The sequence below is a fragment of the Bactrocera latifrons genome, unplaced genomic scaffold (assembly GCF_001853355.1).
Source record: "Bactrocera latifrons isolate USDA-ARS-PBARC rearing strain unplaced genomic scaffold, ASM185335v1 scaffold_101, whole genome shotgun sequence".
Classification (NCBI taxonomy): domain Eukaryota; kingdom Metazoa; phylum Arthropoda; class Insecta; order Diptera; family Tephritidae; genus Bactrocera; species Bactrocera latifrons.
In genome coordinates this window covers 84173-95131 of record NW_017534420.1, presented here as the reverse complement: position 1 = coordinate 95131, position 10959 = coordinate 84173, and the positions used below count along the sequence as shown (strand labels likewise).

The window sequence follows — 10959 nt, the reverse complement described above, 5'->3', positions numbered from 1 at the left end:
TGAAAACTGATGAATCATTTGCACCCGGATTATGGTACGCTTGCTTATATGAGCTGTGTCCAGAGCTTCCATCGAATCCCCACTTAGTGTACAAGCATAAATTCGTCATTTGCTCATCGTTCAATGTTTTAATTACGTTATTTTGGGCTAAAGTTACACGCTCAGTGGTATGGTCTAAAAGGGCTTGCAAGCTTACTTGTGCTGAAATCTCGCAAAAATGCATGGTCCAACGAATTTTAAATTGACTAATAAAGGTTTTTATCCTGTCATCAAACTCTTTTATAAATTCACCAGATGGCTCAATACGCTTTTTCAATTGCTCTTTTAAAAATTCAAATTTTTCATTAAATTTATCACAGCCAGAGTTTTTCATATGTCATATAGACTTTGACGATTAACCCAAATTACATTAGAACTGGTTCCTATAAGGAAGATAATAATATTTTTATCCTCTTTAAATGTAGTCAATGTCGTATCGCTTTTACCATGTTAGTTAAATATACATCACTATTGTTATTTCTCTCGACTGCACATGACATACAAACATTAGTAATAAAAATTGCGCGGGAAAAAACAATGTCGGTTATCATGATTTTACATATACAATAAACCTTAGATAAGASCCTTATGCCATATTAATTAATTATTACAAAATGTAAGAAATCAAAATTTTATTTCAAAAATGCATGTGATGATGTATGTGATGATGTTTATTATTATACATATGTAAGTAAAACGCGAGTTTTAGACTATTCCGGAATATGTTCTTACGCTTTTAGACTGCCGCTTATCGTAACGTAAGGTGTGAACAAAGCAAACATCTGAACAACAAAAACAATAACAAACCTTTTTTTTGCAATTGCTGTATTTTTTCTTCTTCTGCCTTGAGAAATTTGTTTATATTTGACCAGGCAGTTCGCATAAAGAAATGCATATACTGAGAAAGTGCGCAGTACAGGAATGAAACAAGATTTGATTTACCCCGCTTAACTCACAACTATATGTCTGCATATAAGGTCGAAATCCCAATATTTTAAGGCTTTCGCCCAAAAAAAAAAATTAAAATACTTAGAGACACGTAAAAACACAAATGAAATCTTTTTGTATTTACTAAATTACCTGGACAAGAAGGCTTCATTACAATTTTCTCAAGATTTGTCCAGTATTGAAAATAAAAAACTTCGAAAAATAAAAAAATCACGTATATGACTGTGCGCATACAAAAAGAAATAAACTTGCAATTTTCAGAGAATATTACAAGAAAACTGAAAAATGTTTGCCAAATATTTGTTTTACCCCAATGTGCAATGCCTCGCTTTTTGGGCTCTTGGAAAGTTCCAAGAAGATCTCATATTTTCGAGTCTAATTTTATTCAGAAATGAGGTTTATTTTTGGTTTCTGCATTTGGGACGAAGAGCAACCTGAAGAGATTCAAGAGCTGCCTCTTCATCCTGAGAAACAAGAAAAAAACACCGGTTTGGTGTGGTTTGTGGGCCTGGTTGAATCATTGGTACTTATTTCTTAAAATTTCACATTACGCGTATTATTCGCATGTTACCAGTTGAAATGCTTGACCAAATCATCGAAAATTGGACTCAGCGGGTGGACCATTTGAGACGGAGCCGCGGCCAACATTTGAAGGAGATTATCTCAAAAAATAAATGCCAAAGAACGTTCTTTCGAATGAGAATAAAAATTCTCCAATAAATTTTTCGTTTCAGTGTTTTTCTTAAAATAAAAGTAGGAAACCTCGAAATCATTTATATATATATTTTATAGTGTTTTCGAAGCTTCCTTCTTGGTGTTACAAACTTCGTGACAAACTAAATATACCCTGTTCAGGGTATAAAAAGTTTACGTTTTACCGGTTTTTGGCCATATTTTGAAGAAATTCGATATTTTCGAATACGGCTTTCCAAATAGTTCTAGATATTTTGAATAGGATTAATGTCTAATGATTGCGGGACCTATGGAGCTATTTTTATTTCCATCTCCATCTCGCTTAGTTTTAGTTGATACGTACAAACGTTAGGTGAACAAAACTATAATACTCTATAGCAACTGGTTGCAAGAGTACGGATATAACAAGAGTATATAAAACTCGTACATGCTACATATTACGTATGTATTTCTAAGCTAGTACATTTTACGTAAATAATAAATTTATAAATAAAATACATACAGACATAGCGCCAGTAACCACAAGAAAGAGTTAAGAAATTTGTAAAATGTATGTATGTGAATAAAAAGTATTTTAAGGAGGAAAAGAGAAAGCTTAAAAATATGAACGTCTGCGCTTGATAAGCGTAACCGCGCGGTACGGCTGAAAGAAAGTGAAAGTCTAATGTTAAACATACATACATACGTACATACGATTTTCGGTTGTGTGTATTATGTACGTACGTAGATGCCTTTAAATCTGTATATTTGTTCATTTGTACATTTCCCAGTTACAACATATTTTGTGGTCGCTGAAGTGTGTATACTGCATTTAGCCGCATAATGGCAGTGAGGAAACTCTAAACGAGTCCAAAGCAAAACCGCTAAAAATTTGCTCCAAAGCCGCAGATAAATACTCTAATCATACACATAGTCATTTCTACCCATTTATGTATGTATATACATACATATACTAACATGTACATGCATAGTTATCTTATTTAGCTGGAAATAAAAAAGCACTACTGAAGTCATGCAATTTCAATGCAGGCTTATTTGCACATTGTATACTGATATAAATTGAGTGTGAATGGGTTTCACGCCCAATACATGTGAGAATTGCGTCAAAGGGATGGCAGTGAAACCATTTCATCCGAAGATCTCTTAACAATTTGCCATAAACTCCCCAACATGGCATAGTTGAATAAAAAGTGCACTGCGTTCTAATAACAATGCTATTAAGTGTATAATTTAAGGGATTTTTAAGTTTCAGAGCAATATGCTGCGTGAGTCCAAGCCAGCGCTTTCTGTCATGTGGAGAGGTGGAATTAAAGTGTTTGCACCACTTTTCTACTATACTGTATGTATGTACATAGTTATGAGTAAGTAATTATGTAGCTATTTCTGCTAAATATTTATTTGCCAATTATGAACTCGGTTATATTTGTCCTAAGTTTATAACAAAGCAAGCAGCAGGTGATGCTCGCACTTCACTTCGGTAGTTAGGTTAACCGAGAATTGAAATTCATGGCGCTGATCGTATCTTCTACTATATACCCATAGTTTTTATAAGTGCGTTAAACCTGTGGCCACCTAGTGATCTGTCCTGAGATCTAATGCTGCCTGAAGTCTAAAACTTAACCATAATGATTTTGCTGAAAAACAAACACGCAGTCAAGATAAGTATTCGAATGAATATGCAGCACAATTATTAGTTGTCAATACTACTTTCCAGAAAACCAAATGTGTGTTACTCCAAAATAGGAAGTGGCAATTTTTCGAAAAATGTATAGAATAAGAAGTGAAAGGTCGATAAACGGCAGTGTTAATTGACATACTTTTTGAAATCTTGACAGTTCCATTTTTGTATTTGATCTGTCTATCTTCCTTCGCAAATCTTTCAAAACAATTAAATTAAGCAGGAGTGACTAAAAATCAAAATTTGCTTGCTCTCTCGGACTAATTAATCTCTTTACTAATTTATAAAATAAATATTGGCTATGATTTATAATTTTAAAGTTAATTTACTTCAAAACAGGTTAGTGATTTAGATATGTAAATAAAGGCAATGAACTACCGTCAAACAAAATGTTGACGTATGTATGTAGATGCTTTATTTTCTTACGATATTTTTTCTTCTCTGTGAAAATGTTTTACTTTACAAAAAAAATAAACTACCAATTTCTTATAAAAATAGTACTGTTTTTCTGTTTCAATTCGACTAACAAGTTCCTTCGATTGTGTAATTGATATTTTTTCGGATCCAGCCACCTACAAGAAATTATGTAGGTCAGATGAGAAAATAAGATCTGGCAATATTCCTAAAAGTATACAAACCAAAAGTCATTTGAAAATCAAAACAAAATCCACAAAGCCTCCGAAAGTATTTCTGAACCCTCCATTGTTTACCGTACAAACGCACGTACAAATATTTGCAAATATTATATCATTGCTTTATCGACGCTGGAAATTCTCAAACAGATTTCGTTGTGTACATTTGAAATTATAAACAAATAACGTACGAAACAATAAAATATCACAGTGAAGTGAAAAAAGAAATTGATTGCTTCCGTTAAAGCACTCACAAAAACAGAAGCCGAAATCTAAGTTAATAAAACGTGAAATCAGCCGTATACATACATATGGTAATACATAAGTATACATACATACTATGTATGTATATGCGAACCAATGTTTCCATGCACTGGAAAGCGAATGGAATTCTTATCACATAAAATGAGTACGGTTTGTTTATTCTCATACTTTTGACTTTATGAAAGAAAATGAATTGCCAGATTAAACTGCTATTAGCATACATCAACTACTTATGCCAAGTGACACCTAAGCAATAACAAACTGTACACTTAGTTTGTGTACATACGTATATAGTGAGCTTTGTGTTAGTTACTGTATGTATTTATAATATATATATAGTTATGTATGTATTTATAATATATATATAGTTATGTATGTACATATACATATATAAGGCAACGTCATTATTGCAGCCAGCTTAGCACGAAAACCCAACCACATTGTCGGCCTGCTTTGTACTCGCAGTACTAGGCACCGGCCGTCACGAAAAATTTGCACTAACGAAATTGCAAAACCCAAACAAACCGAAAAGTAAACAATAAAAATAATTGCGCTGTCGACTCAACAAGTCATACCCCACACGCGTAGGTGTATACAGGCGGAGTTTACAATGGAGTGCTACAAATACTTAAACTCGCCGAGAAGTGTATTTGCCAACAATGAACGATGACTGATGTTGTCGCTGGACAGCTGATAGCGCAGTACCGGTGTAAATGGGTATTAATAAAATGTATGTATACAAATAACTTTTCATGCAACGATTTTTTTATTGTATAACAGCTGATTTCTTTGAAAACCTCAGATATCATCCAAATGATTTAAAAAGTATGATGGATATACCTTTTTATATACATATGTATATACTACAAATAAGTATATAGGTACGTAGTTGGAAAAGTTTAAAATAGCATTGAAAAATACCCAAGATACTGCATCCAAAGAAGCACAATTAACCTCATTCATTACATATTTATGTAGTCATATAAGTACATAGTGTGTAGATATCTATAGAAAAACTGGTTTTATTTATTATACTAACGTTCATCTTCGAAGTTGTTGCTTAAAGTCTTAAAATTTGCACTCGCTTTGTAGATAGTTTTATATGTGTTGAAAATTTGTGTATAATTGTATGTATAAGCATTGAATACTTGTTTTTGTTCCATTCCATTTTCGTGACTTATTTCGTTTCCTTTCCTTTTCATTATTCATATTTCGTCTTAATTGATGAAATACAAAAAAGTATATATTTATACATTCTATATTAATATAATTATAATATTTGTAGAGATAAGTAGGTAACACTGTTTATAACTGCAATTTGTATGCGACCGGTAAGCCGGCATAGATTCATTAACGGCTGAAGCAGAATAGAAGCAGCAGCAGTGGCACCGGTTTCAATTTGGCAGCAAGCCCGATACTTATTAGCGGGCTTATGAGTAAGCGGTGCGTTCGAGCCATTCATCCATACTAAATGTCGCCCGATTTAATTCATCCGTGTCGCGTTCGCGGAATATATCGATGTAGGTCTTTGTCTTCACGGCGCACATCAAAAAGTCATCAAAGCTGATTTTCCCTTCGCGTGACGTGTAACGACGTCCCAACGCATTCAACACTCGATTATTCAGGCGGTAACCAGCCGAATTGAGTGCGTCACGCAATTGGAAACTTTCTATTTCACCACTGTGATCGCGATCGTAAAATTTAAATACCGCTTTCCATTTGGCAATGTCTGTGAGTAGCGATTCAAATTCTTCAAAACCCAAATTACCCGATTGGTCTTTGTCCATCATAGCAACCATTGAACGGCAAGCGTCTTTCGAAAATGTGTTGCCATCGATCATTACGTCTCGCAGTGAATGATCGAGTATGCGTTTAAGTTCCATCCAATCCACTTCCATATCGCTGCCAGCAATACTCTTGAAGAGGCGACGTAAGTTTTCACGTTGTGGATCCTCTTCTTTAGGTGGCGGTATATTTGGTTTAATACGATCATCCACCTCACAATAGCCCACTGAATCATCGTTCTCATCCATAACGTTTGCGGTCTCGGAGAACACACGTATAATGTATTCACCCTCTTCGTTGGGATCAAAGGTCGAGGGCACAATTAGATAATTGCCAGGCGGCAACTTAAAGCGCGCACATACTTCGCGTGTATTAATGAAATGTGGTGAACGTGCTACAGAAGCGCGATATTTGAAGAAATTTAGACCCTGTGGCCGTGTCTCCATGTCGCGGTCGGTTAAGTGATAAATCGCAAAACCGATTGTTAGACATTCCATACCACGGTTGCGTTTTGAACGGCGATTCTTCTGCATCAATGCAACTATGACTGTACATTTGCCATCATCGTCATCTTCATCAGGATCCGTCAGTGTGATCACATACTGCGGGTTATGCCAGAAAGTTTCTAGAAAATTGCGGCAACCGCCAGCTGTAACACCAGCTGCCCATTCACCTTCAAACATTTTCATTTCCCATTTTCTCTTGCCACTATCTTCCTGCTCTTCGGTCAACGAGTCCGGTGACAAATTACAAATCTCTACGCGATCGAAATTATTAAGAAACTCTTGGAAAGGCATCCAAAATTCGCCGTCTGCGTCGAAAGTAAGCCCCAACTCTTCTTTCTGTGAATCAGGTATGTAACGCCATTCTGCAGAGTTATCACTGAAAGGTCCATTCCATTCGGCATCATTTCCCCAGGGATTGCGCATACGTATCATCGGCAATTTACCTTGACGATTTGGGGTATGTATATCGATCATGCACACTCGGGATATTGAATAGGCATGACCACGTATAAGACCTTGTGGAGTTTCTGCCTCAAATACATTTGGATCTGGTTCCAATGAGCAACCCATCAAAGAGTTGCGATTCATGGCTTTAATGAGTATGTTGAATAGATTTGGTGGCGCCTCCTTCAAATCATACCATTCAGTAACGCCACCGGTGAAATCTTCCATAGCTTCGCATGTGGTACCGCCTTTAAGCGCCTCATAGGAACCATGTAATTTAGCATAAGCTTTTTCTAACAAAGCGCTCCAAAATTCATTGCGCTCTGTGGAGTGCATATATATCAGTTCTCCACGGTATGTTGGCAATCGATCATCAACCACCACTTCCACCCATTTTCCATACTGCCAGAAGCAAAAATGGAATATACCAGCGTAGTTTTCTTCAAAGCTTTGATCTGGCGGCACCACACGGAAAAACAAGTTTGGATCCGAGGTCAAATTCGCTGCAGCTGCCAGCAGCCAACAGTCGCCCAATTCACCTTGTTGCACATCGAAACGCGAGTAACCATCAACAAAGAACTGAGGATCATCGGCAATTTCGTGCGGGCGCAGCCACTCAATGTAACGATCAGGGCGGCGTGAAAACATAAGTGAGTCATTATTTGCTGGAAAATCTGGATCTTCAAAAAGTGTGCCATTGTCTAAGCAACTGCTACGTAGCGTATCATATGGTACATGTGAATCATCTCGTCCGCGCAATTCACTTGTCTTCTCCTTCATCCAGAACATATTCTCGCTTTCAGGCACTTTTACAGCGGAGAAGGGTATCTCCGGCACACCTACAGATGGCTCCTCATCTTGTGATGGTAGTTTCTCATTCGCTGATTCACTTACAATACAACCACCACCACCTCCATACGTTGGCATTGCACCATCTGGTAGTGTAGGTATCGTCGGATAGAGGCTGGAAGGTGATGTAGGTGGTGGCACACTGTAAGGCAATGGCATACCAGTTGGCATCATTGGATAGGGCAGCGCTGGCGCCGCCGCCGATGGATACGCAGTTGGATATGGCGCCATTGGGTATGGCGCATACGGTTGTGGCATGCCAGTCGGGTAAGGCACATTTTGTGAAGGTTGCGGTCCCAAGGTCGGATACAGCGATTGTCGTGGGGGATATGGCACAGCAGATGATGGTGGATATGGTGCTGAACTTTGAATTCCAGGCATTTGAGTTGGTGGTGTTGGCATGCCATAGCTTAAACGTACAGCGTTTGGATCTGGCGGTGCAGTTGGATATGGCAGCGCCGGATATAGGCCCGTTTTTGGTGTTTCACTATCACTTTGTTCATTTTTATTATAGCCAAGTGCGGCCAAATTCACTAAACCAATTCCAGTGGAATGGTAGTTTTTCGGAAAATAGTTTCTGGGATCGTACATTTTAAATATTTTGTATAATTTTAAATTATATTTCCCCTTGTTTTCTTCGCTTTTGACACTAAATCGATACCAAAGAGATTCACTCGCACAGACGTTTCACTTCATCAACTGCTTCCATACACTAATTTCAACGCATACTACGACAAGGCATCGGAACTGCTGCTTTAGAGAATGGCTGACTGGCTGGTCGTGCTAAGTTAATTCAGTGTTGCATTGCGCCAGCAAGAATTTACTCACGAACGGAGTATACAAAACAAAAATATGTATAAAGGCTATTCATTCGTTGACTGTTTTTAGTTAGTTTCTTTTTTCTCTTTTCGTTTCGCAAAGCAAAAATTTGTTGACAACTCGCTCTCTAGGAGGAATTGTGAGAGAGAATTGAAAAAGAGAATGTCAAGCATATGTAAATACATACATATATGTGACGCAGAAAAAACATGGATTTCTCAATAACTTCAGAATAAATTTTGCATGTACATAGTAGCATATCTTAAAGTGTTATGCTCAAGTTTTCGGCTTGAAATTAAACAAGCCTATAAATATAGTACTATTTTAGTCTAAGCTCTTTCAATGCTCGTTATAATAAATACACTTTTCATTTGCACAACAAAACCATTTCTTTTCGCTTACGTCAATTGCAACCCTGTGCCTCGAACCACATTAGCTTTTCACATACATATTCAATGAAGATTGAAGCGGCTGCGCGTATTACATACTATATATGTGTGTTTGTTTAAACATTTCATTCGCTTGGCGCTCTTGGGGCTAAATTTATTGCCATTCAGCTGAATTGCTGTTACTGTTGTTGTTGTTTATGTTAAAGAGAAATAAATGTGACTCACTGAGTACAGCCGGGCCGACGAATCATTCAATGCGCATACTACATAGTACATATGTACATATGTATGTATAAAAACAGAATGAGTAATATACATATATCGAAGCGTAAATTTATCCACTTTGGAAAGGCACAGAAAACATATGGAGGTATGTACATACATATGTATATAAAATCAACAGCTGAGTTTTAATAGAAACGAATTCCCAAACAACGTAATTATTTTCATGCAATAAAAAATAATTGGTTAGTAGATCCATATGTGCATACATACCTGTGCATGGGTGTGGGACCATTTAGAGAAATATCAAAGCACATGCACGTATATATGTACATATGTTAGTGTATGTTCGAATAAACTTTTACGAAATGTTAAATATGCATAGTTATGTATGTATTTCATTGAACCTTAAAACGACCACCAAACGAATTCGAATAAAATGTATTTTCACCAAAGAAAGAAACCGGTTATCAACAAATATTAGCAAGTAAGAAAGCGCTAAGTTTGGGTGTAATCGAATATTTCATATTCGTCTTGCTACTTGGACGGATCAAAATCGGTGTTGGTAAACCTTTGTATCAAAGAATGTTTTGAATGTTGTGAAATTCAAAAAAAAAATTCAAAAAAAAATTATGAGTAAGATCACGTCAACTGAACCCCATTGTCCACTTCATCATAAAAGTTAAGTACATATGTATGTATGCATCTATATGTATAAGTATTTTTCATAAGTAGGTGCAAATTATCCCCAAAACCATTTTTGAAAATTTTATTTACTTTTATTTGAAAAAAAAAAAAATAAATTAGTGAAATTTTCAGAAATCGTCAGAAAATATTTATTTTTTAATATAATAAAAATAATAACTATAAATTGTTAGTGTGTTATCATATAGTTAATTAAATTTTAAGTTCATGTGCAAAACGTCAACCAGAAGATAGGAAAGGGTGATATTAGGGATATGAGGTTTAGAGCAAGGTATACACCAACTCCAATCATTTTCGCCGCTAAACCATTAACATAATAGGGTTACTACATACTACTAACAAAAAAGTATGATCTTTGAGTTTCATTAAGGAACCTCACATACCGTCAACAATAAGGAGTAAAGTCAACCGAATATTAGTTATGTAAATGGTGGTTAAAGCAGGTTTTATCCGATTTTATCAAGTTTATCCGTAGAGATGTGCTGTTAAGAAAAAACAGGCTCATTCAATTTAGTTAAGGTAACTAACATATTGGCCGATATATGTATGTACATATGTATTTATTAGAAGGGCCCACTTTTAAAAAATTTTAAACCAAGGGTGCCTCTTTGTTATTGGAATTCGTTTTATCGACTTGACGGACGGACAGACAGACATCCGAATTTAAACTTGGCTCGTCATCCTGATCATATATGTCTACATAAGTATATATGTATATATACATAAACATATGTATGTGTGTAAATAAATGTGTATATATTATATACATGTAAATCCACATGTATTTCAATTAGTTTTAGGTGATACAAGCAACCGTTAGGTGAAAAAGCTTTTTTACTCTGCTAGACATGGAAAGTCTTTAAAGTAAACGGAAAATACCTTCGAATTAAACGGATACTTCTGAAATGGGAATCAGGCCATACAATATGGATTAAGAATTAAATCTCGCAAATGGCAAACTGGCTAAATTTTTAAATATACATATT

The 10959-nt window shown here is 35.9% G+C and overlaps 2 protein-coding genes across 4 annotated transcripts in view; both read right to left on the bottom strand.

The window, feature by feature from the left end:
• LOC108967866 (dual specificity protein kinase splA) overlaps positions 1–10959 on the bottom strand; it is an 80225-nt gene that overhangs the window by 31207 nt on the left and 38059 nt on the right. The gene's annotated exons all lie outside the window — the stretch shown is intronic.
• On the bottom strand, positions 5001–8575 carry LOC108967881 (calpain-B). Its single transcript, XM_018931537.1, has one exon. The coding sequence runs from the start codon at positions 8427–8429 to the stop codon at positions 5685–5687; it is 2745 nt and encodes a 914-aa protein (XP_018787082.1). The 5' UTR covers positions 8430–8575; the 3' UTR covers positions 5001–5684.

Excerpts from the sequence above, each read along its gene's own strand:
- LOC108967881 (XM_018931537.1), bottom strand. The coding sequence starts at position 8,429 with ATGTACGATCCCAGAAACTATTTTCCGAAAAACTACCATTCCACTGGA.